Here is an 18,880-nt window from a genome sequence, read left to right on the forward strand (position 1 = left end):
TAAATAAATGCTGCTAGTGGGTTGGTGATAATCTTGTGGAGGAGACCTCTACCAGCATGGGCATCGATCTATTTGTTGTTAAAACTCATCTTAATTACAAGGTTCATAGTATTTTATGCTAGACGCACGTGTCGTCAATTTTGATATAATAGAGATTTTTGAGTGACGATAATCTATGTTTATGACGTGTTTATTTATAAAAGAAATAGAAAATTTGTAAATAAATATTTTATCTACTTGACGAAAAAAAAATGTAGCAGTGGAATTAAACATTAATAATTCCCTTGGTTTAGGGAGATATACAGATTTTTGCACTCCAAATAGTCATATTTCCCTCTAGCAATCACCTCGGGAAATATGATTTTCTTCAGTGATCAAATCTTCATGTCTCTCAGGCAAGGACATTACATGTATGTTAGTCTTCTCTTTCTCTACCTTGATCATAAGACTGTGTCCCTCTTTTACCGTTCATCCAGACAGTTTTGGTTTCCTTCAAGTTTCGTCGAACTTCAAAAAAGATTAAAAAATCAAATAACACTTCATAAATATCGTGCGTCCAAAGCTCAAACCTCAACATTAAAAACTATAGATTTATAAATACGTAGAAACGTTATTGGCCTTTTGTCCAAAAGGGAACTCAATTGAAATGGTTATACTTGTATTTTAATGGTACATACTGATGGTGCACACTTGGAAGCTACATATTTCTCAATTACCACTGAAGCTGGATGCTCTTAAAGTGATACGTGATGCCTGTCGACCCTTTTAAGACTCAAATATATTATCTTTAATTTTACCGATGAGTTCCTATTTAAGGTTTCAAGACATCCAATGGGAAATGATGGGTCGAGTAACAGGTTTTAATAAACAGCTGTGTTCACTATAATCAATGTTATGGTGTCTTCTTGTAGAAACATACAATAGGTACGTATATAAACAATTTAACTTGAAACGTTGACAAGATCCATAATCTTATAACCTGTGGTAAATGACAGACATAAACGGTTCAATTAGCTAAGGCTAGGTTATGAATCAATTAGGATACTATTTAGATAATAATTAGGATAAGATTATTAAATTTACAAAGTAAGTCACACGAAACATGTTTAAATATATTTAAAGATTTAATTTAATTGAGAAATACAATGTGATAAATGTAGATGACATATTTTGGACATTCAAATTTTTTTTTGTATAGCTGGAAACAAAATCCTTGTACTTAGACAAACATGCAAGTATTGGAATAATGGCTGCAGCAAGCGATGGAAAATCTAAATTTGGTAGGTTTGATACCTATAATAATCTACATATATATCATTTATACTGCAACTAGTTGTGTTTATTTCCTTATTATAGTAGCATAGCTTTATTTTGTATAATGTCAATTTCATCAAGGAACACTTTCTCCACAATCAGGGGTCCATTAAGGGATGAAAATAGGTACGACATTAGTGTTACGATTTAAAAAGCTATAAATGTATTAATTAAAGTAGCAGTATAAAAACAATATTAGGTCAATGTCATAAACATATTTTTTTTGTACTCGCCCTTCCCCAGTTTCTCAGCCTCATACAAAAATTTTATATTTTCCTGAAATTGACCTAATATTGTATATCATGTATTTAATTTGAGGAATTTATCAAACTCTCTTAAATGATTAATAATTAGTACAACCAATGATGTTCCGGACGTAGAAGGCGGGATAAAATTTGTACATGATGACTCCAACATTCATATTTTTAATCTGCGTTTATCCATAAAATTTCGAACAGGAAGTTCAGGAATCAACCAGAAACAATCATTGTAGAAAAGAGATCTGAAAACACTTTCAGATATAATTATAAGGATATGAGAATAATAGGGGACATTCAAAACATAAGTCGAATAAAAAATGACATGCTTAAAAATACGGAAGGCGAAGAAAAAACAAACACATCACCAAAACAGTATCAATGCATATACAACTAAAGAGTGAGCAACACAAACCAACCCGAATGCATCTGGTGATGAGGTTTATTAAAGTATGACGAACGCACGAATGCATGGTCGGGGTTAAACTATTAACTTTCTTTCATTTCTAAAATCAATTGAAGTTTTCCATGAACTCAGAGAATTAGGTGATGTTGCAATGTCTACCTAGCTGTTTCCTTTCAACTTCTCAATATTATGGTTCTACTTTTGTAATGTGTCTACCTTTGATAATATTCTTGTTAAATCAATGTATCAATCAATAATAAACTATACTGTCGTGTTGTGCTTCTGTTTTATCTATAATATTCCAATATTAACAACTGTAAAATACTTATATTTTAACAATATCACGCAATATATCTTATGTTACAAACACAATTGTAGAATTAGAAGAGAAGTATTGATCATTTTTTTAAATTAAGTAGAATAGTATCAATAATGTTTCTAGAATAAGTAAAATAGTTTTAACTACAAGATATTGTTTTTATTTTTTTTATTTTACAGATTCAGTTAAACAAGAGATGCTAGGTCTAATAGGTACATCTAAGAGGGTAGGCTATTATGAATATGATAGATCACTGTTGAATGTCCAGCGGAAAATTAAATGACTTTTCAGTACGAGAATATATAAATGTTATATGAGCGATTATCCTGTTTTGTATTAGACTGATACCCTGAACCGGATTTTAACGTGCTAGTTCACAAGGTTACAGTACACATGTTGGTTTTTTTTTATATATTATTTTAATATGTTGTACATTTGAATAAGGAAAACAGTGGAACAGAAATATCAAACTCCACCGTAAATTCAAATGGGGAAGTTTATAAAAACTTACAAAAATTATAGTTATCAAACAACGCATGGTAAAAAATTGTCATATTCCTGTTTTTGTAAAAGTAATTTCCGAAGATAAACCTGATTTTGTTGAAGCTGGAAAAATATATGATAAATCTGAAAATGAGTTCCTTGAATACACTTCTTGTTACTCCATGAAGGGTGGACCATTTTATAACACTGCAATAAGTATTAATTTCTTTACTATGCACCATACATATAATATGTGAGCTGTACTTCGTTTTATGAAACAAAATAATAATGAGCAAATATGTCGATTAGACACATTAATTTAAATAAAAGTATACCACTTTTCATTCTTACTATGTGCACCAAGTACAACAATGGTTCAAAGGGATATATACTTAAATTATTATGGAAATTTTAAACATTTCAACGTCATCTTCGACGTTAGCATACATACACGTATACATATCCTCTGGTAAGCCTTAAATCCTTTCCGAGTCACGACAAATTTAAAATTAATTTAAAAACTTCCGATCGTTTACATCGATTATAATACAATGTTGGCTGCTGTACCCCTTTTTTGACATTTTTACCTATAACATATGTTTGTTTTGTTCACACATCGTTGTCAATATAAAGGAACTTTATGCGACTATCATACAAGGTATAGCTAGCTTTTAAACAACAAGGTTTAATCCACCATTTTCTACATAAAAATGCCTGTACAAATCAGGAATATGATAGTTGTTATCAATTCGTTTGATGTTTTTGGTCTTTTGATTTTACTTCTTGATCTTTTGATTTTGCTTTTTGATTATGGACTTTTCTTTTTTTTAATTTTCCTCGGAGTATTTTTGTGATTTTACTTTTTAGACTTCAGTTGTACTATACTGATACACACGCTGTGGCTGATTATATTGTTTTATGCACAGTATCAACGTATTGCACCGATTTCAGTGTGAAAACATGTAGAAATACCTTCATCCGAAACGTTCATGGGCAAAGTTAAACTTTCTAATGAAAGTTACTAGACAACATGCAATTTCGGTTTTTACAGTATAATGGTATTTCCGTAACTAGAGATTTACAATAACGATCAAACGTATCAAAGGTAAAGCATTTGATCCAGCAGTAACAATATTATAGTGTACTTTACTAACACTCCGTCATTAGTAGAACCGATCCGGTGGTAGCAATAGAAACGTATTTTACCTGACCGTTGTTGTCAATATTTTGTTAAAGTAGACCTGCTAATAAAAGGTAAAATAATAAGTGATAAATATAAAAAAGAAGATGTGGTATGATTGCCAATTAGACAACTATCCATAAAAGACCAAAAGGACTCAGACATTAACAACTATAGGTCACCGTACGGCACTCAACAATGAGCCCATACCGCATAGTCAGCTATAAAAGGCCCCGATAATACAATGTAAAACAATTCAAACGAGAAAAATAACGGTATTATTTATATAAAAATATGAACGAAAAATTAAGATATTTTCAGTTTTCAATTTATTAAGAATTTCATCGATAAGTAAACGTACGACATTTGATCCAGATGTCCAGCTGCCATTAATATTATGCAGTTGGAAAAAGAACATGCAATCAATCTTTCTTTGAACAAACAGGACGATGTATTGAACTCAAACCTTGTCATACAATTAACCATGTTTTTATAAATGAATATTGAAAATATTTTCAGGAAATAAAAAGAAATTGCAATCCAAGAGCATACAGGTATTTTGAAAATAATGATTATAAAAAAGAAATGATTGTAGTACAATAATATATGCGATGTGTACAATATTATTTAAAATAAGGAACCTGCTTATATATAATCATATTTAATCCATTCCATAAAGTTAAGATAATCAGAACTGTTTTATTCAGTACTATTTGTTCGTCCTTAGTCCTCAGTCAACAATGCTGATCGACTTTCAATTGATTGGCACTCTGGACTGGTGAACTCAATTATAAGCCTGGCATTTTTTTTTTTAATTTTGGAGCACAATTAGCCAGGTCCACTGTTTGACCCTATGGTAACTTTAGTCCACTTTGTCTGTCCTAGCATCGAAAAGTAAAATAAAAAAAATTACCGAACTCCGAGGAAAATTCAAAACGAAAAGTCCAAAATCCTACTGCAAAATCAAAGCGTATCAAGTAACTGAATAACAACTGTCATACTTTTGACAGTCGCCTAAAATTTCATTATATTGACTACGATGTGTGACTCAAACAAATAGATATAATAGGTAAAAATGTCACAATAGGGTACAACATGCAACATTGTGTTATGCTCTTAATTGTTATAAAACAATCAAATATGTAACAAAGAAACACGAAATGGCATCAAGACAAAGCACATAAGCAAAACTAAAAGACGAGAATACAAACATATACCATAGCTTATGGCAGGAAAATGTCTTTTACGCAATCGTTTCTCTGATATAGATCATTCGTTATCCGAAATCCTTAAGTTTGGATATTCACAGATGTAATCATGATACCTACATTTGGCACAACCTGATGGAAGTTTTAGTTTCCATTTGTTATCTATTTCGAGAATCACCGATTAGCGTTATGAAGACAAAAATCGCGCCTTTATTGCAAATCTATAAGCTTTGTATTTTGACTAGTTTATAATATACATGTATAACGAAATATTTCATTTTTTTTAATAGAACCAATCTTTTAATCGTACACAATTTTAAACTTGATATCTTTAAATTGTTTTGTTTATCATACTCCAGTGATCAAGTACTGTTATTGATAAATACTATGTTATACTATAATCAAGCTACGTAGTATATGCAACGAGCTGGTCCGGAGTTATTACCCGACTATTTATGTTACATATTGTAATGCTGATAATAACAATTAACTAACACAATAATCCTATTTTTCAGAGGAAGCCTCCCATCTGTGTCCCCAAATGACAGTAAAGATATAGAGTAAGTAATCATTCTAAAAATGACTTTTTCATATAACATATAAGATGAAGTATGATTGCCAATGCGACAACTTTCCTAAAGAAAATTCGTATTTTTTAGAAGCTGAAGACGACTGACTACAAAAGTTGAAGCATCATGTCAAGTTCTCCTGTTTTGTGACTGTTAAAAAGAACCAAATTTGCACTGTTTTGATTATCAAGGGCTTTATTATTTTTATTCTGTTAAATGTCGATTCAAAGTGATATTGAATTTGAAAGATGCAGAAATTATTTCAAAATTCGAATAGCAAGCTTTACAATTTTTTCCAACTGAAGTCCTCTGAGGATTTCACAAAATATTTGAAAAAAAAAAATTTACAAAATTGGCCAGTTACATTTTTTTTTTTACTTTGAGTAGAAACATGGTAATGTGGCCAGGTTAATACAATTGTAAACCTATAACAAAGACACTTCATAGTTAATGCACAATGTATGTGAATTACAGACAAGACACAAAACAGTTCCACAGTGAAGACTTAGAAGTTAAGCCGCTGACGCGACTAGAAGATATACGTGTAGCAGTGAGGTATTGTGTATACAATTTCTGTATTGTAAAAAATACTCCGTTTTAGGCTTGGGGTTGAAAAATGTTCAACGTTTTCAAATAAATATACTTGATATAATTTAAAACTGACAGTAAAAGTTAAGACAATTTTAAAAGAAATCACGTAATTTTGGCCAAAGACGAGCGCTTTGGAATTGTTGCCCAGGTTCTGAAATTCTTGTGTTTATATCTGGCTTATTTTGAAAATTAATGTATACAAGAATTCTTACATGCAAACTTTCGAGATTCATGTTTGCATTTTTGACTTGTCTGACCGTTGCCAAATATTTCTGTCACTGCTGTTTCTCGCTAGAATAATTCATTCTGTAGAAATGCAACGTCTGCTTTAATTTAAACCCAAATTTACCTTTTATAAAAACATGGACGCATTCCATAAGGGAAACTAGAACCTTTTTCTTTTTTTCATTTTCCGGAACCCTCCAGTTTAACACCAGATTGCCGATGGTTTAAAATGAGAAATTGATAGTTCCGTGTATATAAAAGAAGGTGTGGTAGGATTTTCAATGAGACAACTTTCTACAAGAGACCAAATGACACAGAAATTTACAATCATAGGTCACTGTACGGCTTCAACAATGAGCAAATCCCATACCGCATAGTCAACTATAAGGGGTCCCGAAATGACAAATGTAAATCACACATCAACAAAAGACAGCCACTGAATTACAGACTCCTGACTTGGGGCTGGAACATTCATAATAAGTGTGTGTTCATTTATTATCGAAATCGATTTTCTAATTTTTATAATGCACGTATATGAACTTTTTATACCTGCATGTTAAAAAATGTAAAATTTGAATCAATTAACTGACTATTTCATTCTTCAATCAGAAAATGAATGTTGTTCTATATACAAAACAAAAAAATGAAGGATATCAGGCTATAAGACTTGTACGTTAGGTATTAGAGTTTCGAGCTCAAGAAACTTTGGACGTTAAAAGGACAAAAAAGTTCGAAGGTGAAGAGTATGTAGGGTCAAAAGTTTGAAAGATTTTTGTGGAATACAGTTAAGGTAATAAAGAATTTTTTTTAATTTTAATAACAAACCTTAATGCATGGGACGTAGGTTCATAAAAAATTTCATACGCATCTACATCGAATTAATATCAAAAAGAGAGAATTAATCATTTGATCATGAATAGTAATTAGTCAGGCAAGGTTTTTAAAACTATCCCTACACATGAAAAAGAAACAAAACAAAACAAACAAAATTAGATTAAATGTAAATTACTTATTTACGTGCATTATTGCGTCGAATGATGAAAAAGAAATTGCAGTACACATTTTAAATTAACGACTAAGATATTATTATTATTTGAATCAATATTGAATAACCATTTAAGATATAAGAATACTATAATCTTCTTTTGATAAATGTGCATATTCGCAATTTTTTTAAGTGATTCAACAGACGAAACAACAGTCAAAGAAGAGTTAACAGAAAAGGAAAATGGAACAGACGTAACAAGAGTAAAAGAACATATTTTAGATCAAACAAATGGGAACAGGTATTGTCTCTTCAGAAGTACCAATATCGTTACAAATAGCAGCTTCCCCGAAAGATTAAAACAGCTAGCATTATACTTCAACAGTTTCTGTCCAATCTGCTATGAATTTAATGTCTCCAACATAAAAAAGTAAACGTTTGATTACTATGTTGAACGTATCTGTACTGCAGCAATTTTGTTTAAAGTTCAAAGTAATTCATTTTAAGTTGAACTCATTTATGCCGACGGAAACTTGCAATAAAAGATGCTACAGATAGGGTTAAGTTTGTAAAATATCTACCTTATATCTTGACTGACATCTAGAAATTATTAATGAAGGTCGCTGGAGAGTAAAAATGACGACAAAGGAAAGGTTTGGCTTTCCAATTGTGAATTTCCTTCATATTTATCAACATTCCAACATCGCCTGCATATGGAACATATATAAGTTTCAGTTGTTGTGATATTCCAGGGCATTGGTTTCATATCATGATTCCCTTAATAAAGGGTTGCTAATTATATAGAAGCTCTTAAAACAAATATTCCAAGAGATGAAGTGATGTTTTAGTTACGCTTTGAATATTTGAAAGACGATATCACGAGTTGGTCAACGTGATTGATTATATCGTTCGCAGAACCACTCTTCACCTGCTGAAAAACAGAATGTAAAGAAAATAAGAGTTACTGATAATTGCTGTATATCTCTTCGAAAATTGAACTTTTTTTAAAGATATTTAAATTAGTGTTTCATAATCATTTGAAAAAAGACCATATTCATTTCATGAGTTATTATAACATTCAGTTCATTTTTTTTAAGTGGTACATCTGACGAAACAAAATTCAAAGAAAGGTCATTAGAGCTTCAAAATGTGATTGATTTCAGAAGGGTTAATGAACCGTCATTGGATCAAGCAAATGGGAACAGGTATGCTATTAAATAAAACATCAATATTTAATATGTCTTATTGATCCTGTCGTTGGATTCTGGGCAAGTCCTTTCTCAATTTTACCGAAGAAATACCAGGCAATATTGTATGAAGTTGATAACCTAAACGATACCAATTTTAGTGCATTAACAGATGTGCATTTCTACACTCAAATCTTTAAGTGCTGACTTCGGACATAGAGCTTTGATATATTCAATCTTGGCTTTGGTATAAACATATGTTATTAATTTAACTTAAATAAATAATTTGATATGGACAAAATAATACAATTAAGAGATATTAATATAATTCAGAACAGACTTTTTCCTGATATATACTCGTTTCCTTCTTTTGTTATAATGTCTATTTTAATTACTTTAATCAAAAATAAAATTGCGTAAAGTAAAAAATTGTTGTCTGATTTTGAATTTTAAGTTCACTTATGTTTTGAATTTGAATGTCAAAATACAAGAAATCAGTAATGAAGTTAAAAATAAAAGAGAAGATGTGATACAAATGCCAAGGTGACAACTCTACACAAGAGAAAAAATATTGCAGACATAAATAACTATATGTCAACGAAAGGTCTTAAACAATGAACAGAGCTCAAAGCGCATCGTCAGCAATGAGTCATATAAATAGAATACCAAAAACCAAATGTTTCCTTGGTGTTGGTATTACTTGATCTTTCAACAGCATTCGATGTGATCGATCATTCAATATTATTTCAACGGCTCGAACATTCGTATGGGATAACTGAAAAAGCATTAAATTGGATTCGTTCTTATCTTACCAACAGGAACCAGCGAGTCGTTATAGGGTCGGATAGATCAAACGCCAGTCATCTGCCATTCGGAGTTCCGCAAGGTTCAGTTCTCGGACCAAAACTGTATTGTCTTTTTTCGAGACCAATTGGAAATATATGCCGTCGTCATGGTTTCAAATTTCACTGCTATGCAGATGACACACAGGTCTACATGACAATCAAAACGCTCGATGACTGGAACAACTACGTTAAAAGACTTGAATTGTGTTTGGAAGAAATTGGCATTTGGATGTCAAACAATCTGTTGAAACTAAACCAGGATAAAACGGAACTCATCGTCTTTTCATCGAAACATCAGTCGAAGAACATGCCTGTTTTCCAACTTAAAGTAGGTGAAAATGTCATCAATAGTGTCACATCGGTACGTAATCTTGGTGTTTATTTTGACAGCCATCTTACCATGGAAAAACAAGTTGCGTCTATCGTAAAATCGTGTAATTACCATCTGTGCAACATTGGACGAATCCGACATTTCATCTCTACGGATGCTTGTAAAACTCTGGTTAATTCCCTTGTAACTTCCAGACTTGACTACGCAAATAGTTTACTCTTCGGCGTTAACAAGTGTCAAATTGAATGGTTACAGAGAGTTCAAAACACTGGAGCCCGTCTTGTTACGAAAACTAGGAAAAGAGAACACATTACACCTATTCTCGCTGTACTGCACTGGCTCCCTGTTGAATTCCGGCCAAAGTTCAAAATCCTTGTCTATACGTACACGGCACTGCAAGGAACTGCCCCGGACTATATACAGAAACTATTACATCTCCAAACAACAACTAGGGCACTACGATCAGAGGGCAGTCTTAGACTCAAACTGCCACATGTCCGAACAAAAACGTACGGTGAAAGACAATTTAATCGTGCTGCCGCTACCCTATGGAACAATCTACCTGTACAAATTCGTCACTCTAAATCTGTTCAGTGTTTTAAAAAACAATTGAAGACATATTTTTACAGACTTGCGTTTTATAAGCTGTTATCTTAATTCTTATTCCTTTTATTTGAAAATGTGCTGTGATTTTTGTTTTTTGTTTTCTTCGTACAATTTTTATTCTAGCAAAAGTTTTCATGACCATTTCAATTATTTATTATAATCTTTCTGCTAAATTTTTAATATATTTTCGCTTTCTATGTTTTTTGTTTTTGTTTTTTTTGGTACTTATTATTGATTTTAATTCTTTTATTTTTCTATCAATATAATTATTTATGTTCATATATCTTTCATATATACGTTTTTAGTTCTTTTAAACATAACATTTTTTATTTCATTTTGTTTTGTGGTTAACTTATTATATTTTTATCATGTATATATATATGTAAAGCGCCTTAGAGTGATTTTATTGTTATATAGGGCGCTATAGAAATTTTTACTATTATTTATTATTATTATTATATTTACTTTTGTTTTGCAGCACAGCGTTTTGTTTTAATTCGACAGAACGAGTAGTGGAAACAAAAGGGATAAGTGAAACATCTTGTGGTCCGCATGAAATGGCAATACAGTATGTATGCAAATCTATGACATTTTGTTATCAATGGAAATGTGAAAAAAAGTTTATATCGTAGATTTATTATAATTCTCAGGATACCAATGTCCTTGGATTTTTCTTGTTTCTTGTGAACCACGAAACAAAATGTTCAATGGATAGCAGATTTCCTATAGTCTAAAACCACGTATCAAATATCAACCAGTATGCAAGTTGTTCTCAATCCACGAAAATGGTTACCGTCGAAAATAAATGAATCCACAAAAATCATATTTAAATCTATAAAAACCATTTTCAGATGCGCTCGTTTTGTCTAAATAGGATCATAACAAAAAAATATGTCATTTTATAAAATTCTACCTTAAATGTTGAAAGAGAAATGTTTCATGCCATCTTCACCCTGATATTGTTTTTTTTGGTTAGTCAATTTTATTTTTTTATTATAGACCTATCAGTGTTGAATTGGAAGAGCGGATTACAGAGTTGGAAAAAGACAACAGATTGTTAAAGGAAAGGTAGATGCAACTTATCGGATATGATATAACTGACGTAACTTAATAGGACATTGGTTAACATGGTCAAAGTATATGAAATAGTCATGCCTAAGGCCGTATGTATTCTTGAACCACCAGATATAGGCTTATGCTGTATCCATTCATCTATTGTGATAAACTGTTGTTTGCTCGACTCCTAATTGGCTGGGTCAAACCAACGACTTGAAATTAGTCTATGTGTCTTTTTCGCCCGATATTTGAAATAGAGGAAAAGACTTGGTATCGAACAAATGAATCCTGGTATAATGACATGTATCATGCAGAATGATACATTGTTAACTAGAATATTAAATGTATGACTCAGCCAACATGTCGATCTTAAACAAAGCAGGATTGGTATTCGAATCATGTTTATATTGTCTTAGTTTAAACATATTTATTTGTAGCGGATTGAGAAACAATTTATTGCAACATATATCAATCCCTCACTTTGTGGGTACGAGTGTTGCCTTGTAGCGACATTAGCCTTTTCATTTTAGAAAATGTACAAGGGTGTCTTTTACAAGCAACAGATATGTCTCTCTCTTAACACGGGTCAGCCCTTTATCGTCCCTTTGCGACGGACTTTCATTTCCCAAGACAATACTCTAAAATTGTGTCAAGGGAGAGCCTAAAAATTAGTTTTTGAAATTTACTCTGCGGTACGGTGATCGAGGCATGAACTTTTTTGTTTGTTTTCCGATGCGTTAGCCACTACGGCTCTCCTTTCGTCCTGTCTTGAAATGCGCTGGTTGTTAAAATAATTCCATCATCATCATCATCATCATCATCATCATCATCATCATCATCATCATCATCATCATCATCATCATCATCATCATCATCATCATCATCATCATCATCATCATCATCATCATCATCATCATCATCATCATCATCATCATCATCATCATCATCATCATCATCATCATCATCATCATCATCATCATCATCATCATCATCATCATCATCATCATCATCATCATCATCATCATCATCATCATCATCATCATCATCATCATCATCATCATCATCATCATCATCATCATCATCATCATCATCATCATCATCATCATCATCATCATCATCATCATCATCATCATCATCATCATCATCATCATCATCATCATCATCATCATCATCATCATCATCATCATCATCATCATCATCATCATCATCATCATCATCATCATCATCATCATCATCATCATCATCATCATCATCATCATCATCATCATCATCATCATCATCATCATCATCATCATCATCATCATCATCATCATCATCATCATCATCACCATCACCACCACCACCACCACCACCACCACCACCACCACCATCACCATCATCATCATCATCATCATCATCATCATCATCATTTTAAGATGTTTAACTGACGTCATTCAATATATCATACTTTTCATTTATCAATAAAACTCGCATCATCATCATCATCATCATCATCATCATCATCATCATCATCATCATCATCATCATCATCATCATCATCATCATCATCATCATCATCACCATCACCATCACCATCACCATCACCATCACCACCACCACCACCACCACCACCACCACCACCACCACCACCACCACCACCATCACCACCACCATCACCATCACCATCACCATCACCATCATCATCATCATCATCATCATCATCATCATCATCATCATCATCATCATCATCATTTTAAGATGTTTAACTGACGTCATTCAATATATCATACTTTTCATTTATCAATAAAACTCGCATCATCATCATCATCATCATCATCATCATCATCATCATCATCATCATCATCATTTTAAGATGTTTAACTGACGTCACTCAATATATCATACTTTTCATTTATCAATAAAACTCGCATATTTGAAAATAATTACTAATGAAAATGGGGCGAAACATACCAAAGGAACATTAATAAATTAATAAATAAAAAAAAATGGCAACGCCTCGGCTCAAAACGAACAGACCAACAGACAGACAATAATACACAAAACAGAAAAATAAAGACTAAGCAACACAAACCCCAGCAAAAACTGGAGTTGATCTCAGGGGTTCCTGAAGATTTCGCAGATCCTGCTCCATATGTGACACTTTTCGTTTTTCCAATTTCACAAAACTGAAAGGTATTCTTATCACTTACTTTGTTAGATATAAAAAAGCATCATTAGTGTTCGAAAGTAAACATTGGAGAATAAAAAAAATAATTGGGAAACAGAGGCTGTCAAATCAGATACATGAACAAGTAGTTTTCAATGGTTATTATATACTCCATCTTTCTAGGGCAAGATTGTAAACATGTAGTGCATTTCCTTTTTTTTTCTATATTTTGTAATATTGAAGGATAGACGGTTTAAATAGAAACGAAAACGTCATGAATTTTCAAACAGATCAGCAGCAGTCAGCACATGCTGAACATGACAAGAAAATGTAAGTAGACAGTAAATACATTTATAAAATTTCATAAAATACGTTTTTATTTAAAGGCTTTTATGTGTGACCTCGATCTGATATGACTTCCAAATATATAATTCCATCTGAGCTAAGTGAACTCGACAATACATGAGTTTTGCTTTACATAATTATTAAATAAATAAGGTATCGAACTTTGAAGCACATTAAAATATGACTAAAATAGGATCAACTATAATGCGAGACTTGTTACAGTTTCAACAGCTGGAACACAGCTATTGTAGATCCAACATCGGCATAAACCTTGAAAGTAGAAAAAAAATCTTTTGAGATTATGCATTGTGTTGTCTGCAATATTTTAATGTTTTCAAACTGCACCACTGTTAAAGATAAAGATCCCAGTATCGAAAAATTATATAATATCTGAACCACATTAAATTTCAGTAAAGGTTTGGAACAAAAATTTGAGTCCTTGCAGCTTAAAGTGCAGAAGCTAGAACATGAAAACCAGAAACTTAGACAAAGGTATGCATAGTCAAAGCTCTGATTCGTTGTCCTAAGTTGGCTATACTTTTTGTCATTTTGGTTTATAAGGACTTTTTTTTTTTTTAAGTTTTAAAATTTCAAATATTGTGGCCTTCGACTAAGAGGCATACATTGTTGAAATGTGCAGCAGTAAATTTGGTACCGTTCATGTTATAGTTTAATCTCTCAGGCAATTGATGACAGTTTTATGTATCATTATATATTTTTTCGGAGTTTTTTTAGAGTGATTTATGCTGTTGTAAGTAGTCACTAAGATCGATGAAAAAGAATATTCATTTTCCACAAAAGTTAGATATATGGAATAAATTACAGAGAAAAATATAGTTTGACTTAACTTCATTGTGAGACGTTTCATCCTTATTTTTTTTTTTTTTTTTTAGCTTCAAATTTAATCGTTTTACTTTATTATTCATTCTGAGGCAGCATTCGTTTATTTATGTTCAAAACATCTTTAAACTATCCAAAATAAATATTATCAAAGTTTGAACAAATATTGGGCCCGACGTATGTATAACTTGCAGACCGCGACCTCCATCTGAGATATTTTTAATTTCCCTTAAGGGGTTAATAGCTATTCAATCAATGTTAGTCGAGAATAAATTGACTTACGTCCAATCTTTTTCTTAAAATTGAACATAATTTAACGACTTTCAGGGTTCCTGCATTACAAATGGGTTTTTAGAAAGAAAACAAAATTGAAATATAATATTTTTGAGCTTCAAAATCCCGACGTTCCCAGTTTTTATTTTACATCGCTTAAATTTTGTGAGTAAAAATACAGGGGAAAAAAAATTGTTCCTGACCCCTCAATATATAAAAAAACGCATATAAAAATGAAAAAAAAAGTGATATATTTTAAATTGCATATTCCATCTTATAAATGTTTCTAATTGTAGCATGCATTTTCCAGTTACAGCAGGTAAGTGTAAACGTGTTATACATATATTAACAATTTGAATAGATTTTGTTTATACTAGTATTCATTAATCCACATCTTTATAATTAAAAAATAACACTGACAGTAATTTCGTCATTGTGACCTCAAAATATTACTGATAGCAACGTTTACAAAATCTTTTGTGATAGTATTGGTTAAAATTTTGATTCCTAGAAAAACTGCTCTTCAAATTTTAACAAAGGGTCGACTGACGCTGTCTTTGATGTCAGGTAGAGGGTTAGGACACGCCAAAATATTTTGGGTGACATTTTCTTCACAAAATGTTATGTTTCGAACATATGATTCTAGACCTGTTTTTCAAAATCTTTTTCTATCTCCATATACTAGTACTAATACGTTGTGCACGGGCAACTGATGTCATCCTCTTGAAATCATACGGATTATGCATATGCACTAGGAGAATGGCAAATCAAAACTACAAACACATCAAACGAATGGAAAACAAGTGTCATATTTCAAATTGGTTCATGTATTTAACCTATATAAAAGAGATTATGTTGTATGATTGCCAATGAGACAACTATCCACAAAAGACCAAAATGAAACAGACATTAACAACTATAGGTCACCGTATGGCCTTCAACAATGAGCATGGCCCATACCGCATAGTCAGTTATAAAAGGCCCCGATAAGACAAGTTAAAACAATTCAAACGAGAAAAATAACGGCCTTAATCATGTAAAAAAGTGAACGAAATACAAATATGTAACACATAAACAAACGACAACCACTGAATTGCTCTTGACTTTGGACAGGCACATACATAAATAATGTGGCGGGGTTAAACAAGTTAGCGGGATCCCAACCCTCCCCTAACCTGGGACAGTGGTATAACAGTACAACATAAGAAAGAACTATAAATATCAGTTGAAAAAGGCTTAACTTATCAGATGGACAAAAATAAAAGTGGACGTGGCCGGATACTTATACATCCCGACACAAAAAAAACAAAATGAACAGATATGAGAGTACTCGTTATACATGTATGTAGAAAATGATGAATTATACGTCCCTTTTTTACGGATTTTGCACTTGAAATATAAATAGATAAAAAGAATTGTCTCTTTTTTGCTATAGATTCAAAACATCAACCTAATCTCAATCGCTAGAATTTTACTTGTTATATACATATTCGTTAAAGCTAGTATTTTAAATATCTTATATGAAAAGAGTGAAAAATGCTAGAGAAATGAAATCTTCATAACTGAGTAGTCGCCAGTTGATGCATATGAAAACCAATTACTACATTGAATATTTTGATTTCAATTATATTTCTTCTTTTGCAGATGAATGGTTAGGAATAAGCACTCAGAATATAGGGGAAATGGTTTTGAATGACAAACTAGTTACATATTTCAGTAAATCTCTCATTCCATCGCAACTCGGTATAACCGGAATGTACTTTGGATTTACTGACAGTGAAGTCTGTCACATTAAACATGACACAAAGGACAATGCGAGAGAATCTTGTCGACAATTCCTCAAAATCTGGTGTAATAAGAAAGGTAAAACAGCAACCATCGGTGTACTATTGCTGACGCTTTATAAAATATCACAAACGGAACCGTCTTGCATTGATGTAAAAGGTATTATCGAAGCTTTGAAAAAGGCAAACAATTCTCAGATTTTGTAGATAGGTATTTTGAATTTTACACTTATTGTGCAGTGTTACTTTTTAACGTTGTGTTTCTGTAAATGACTATTTTGCAATCGTAAGAACATAGTATATATGCAGAGTGGCGGATGAGGTTGACTTTTTTCCTGCAGAAAAAAAAACAAGTGTGCTTTATGTTTAGATTTATTCATTTTTCAAAGAGAATTGTTACTTTTTCAAATGTATAAAGATGGTTGTAGTCCTACCTGATTCATTTGTAATCATATGCATTGTGGGTCATATATTTTTTAATTCAGGATTATTTGCTTTATCAACATGTCAAAATTTATAAAAAAAATGTAGCACAAGTGCAAGAAGATAACACTTGCTGATAATAATTCAAATATTATAAAAAAGACAATACTGAAACCAAAAGACCCTAAAAAGAACGGAAAGTCCCTAATCAGATGGAAAATCAAAAAGATTAAGCACATCAACCAATGGATAACAACTGCCATATTCCGGACTTGGTACAGTCATTTTCTAATGTATAAAATGGTGGATTAAACCTGGTTTTATAGCTAGCTAAACCTCCCACTTGTATAACAGTCCTATAAATTTGCATTATTTTGACAACGACATGTGAACAAAACAAACCGACATAATAGGTAAAAATGTCAAAAATATTGAACTTCTGAAAATCATTAGTTCAATAAAACAGACAACCTCATGACCAAAAATTAAATGAAGAAATGATAACCAACAACTACAGTCCATTGCACAGAAATAAAAGGATAAAGCAACACCAACAAACACAAAATAGTATGTTCTCCGGAAATGTAAGCAATTCCTATTCCACATGTTTTACCCGTCGTGCTGTTCATTCAAGTGTACATCAGGCCATAAGTCGAATATAAGGAAAACGAACTGGATTTGGGTTACAACATATGAAATATATCCTTGTTCACTGATAATTCATAACGGCCATCAAACATATGACAGTGTGAAGCGTCTGTTAAACTTTCGGACAGATAGGCTTCAACTTTAACCTGATAAGCATCTTCTCTCTATCAAGCAAGTCATGGAAGAAACATAGTATCTGGATATTTTTGTATGAAAGAGGGAACACATACTCACTATGCATACGCTGCTGGATTGCTGAATCAGAGAATTGGAAAGTTCACAGTTGGAAAATTGTAATAATTTCATCTATGACGACTCTTATTGTCAATCTAAATATATCAAATGACAAAAGACAGTACAGGGGCTAATATTTGATGAAACTTAATGACATTTTTTAAATCCTGGTTGAGATGAACATATAACACAGAATATGTTAAGTGTGCAGTACATGCAAATCCAAAATCAGAATTTTAATTTGATATTTGGAGTCAAAGGAATGTTTTAAAACTGTAACTATTTCCGTCAATTCTTTCGTTTTGGTATCAGTTTTTAGAATAGCATTGTTGCATTGATGTTTCCTTTGATTTTCTATTGATTTTAGTATGGCTTGGCATAAATACTTCTGCATTTTAATGCATATTTAATTTCTTCTTCATGGAAACTAGTTCTTATACATTTTCTTCGGTTAAGTAATCTGTCATATTGCCAACGGACGAATATTAATTGTTTGAATTGAATTAGTCAGGAGCCTCTGGCCTTTGTTAGTCTTGTATTATTTAAATTTTAGTTTCTTGTGTACAATTTGGAAATTAGTATGGCGTTCATTATCACTGAACTAGTATATATTTGTTTAGGGGCC

General features: G+C 31.9%; 1 protein-coding gene across 1 annotated transcript; it reads left to right on the forward strand.

Annotated features, from left to right (window-relative positions):
• Nucleotides 1-1,246: 1,246 nt before the first annotated feature.
• On the forward strand, nt 1,247-17,380 carry LOC134687827 (uncharacterized). Its single transcript, XM_063548286.1, has 13 exons — nt 1,247-1,280; nt 2,476-2,522; nt 4,479-4,513; nt 5,683-5,727; nt 6,211-6,291; nt 7,731-7,838; nt 8,635-8,742; nt 10,985-11,074; nt 11,506-11,574; nt 13,952-14,038; nt 14,465-14,545; nt 15,463-15,485; nt 16,811-17,380. Exons 1-13 carry the CDS (start codon nt 1,247-1,249, stop codon nt 17,155-17,157), a joined length of 1,155 nt encoding a protein of 384 aa, XP_063404356.1. The 3' UTR covers nt 17,158-17,380.
• The last annotated feature ends 1,500 nt before the right edge of the window (nt 17,381-18,880 follow it).

This window comes from Mytilus trossulus, chromosome 10, assembly GCF_036588685.1.
Source record: "Mytilus trossulus isolate FHL-02 chromosome 10, PNRI_Mtr1.1.1.hap1, whole genome shotgun sequence".
NCBI lineage: Eukaryota > Metazoa > Mollusca > Bivalvia > Mytilida > Mytilidae > Mytilus > Mytilus trossulus.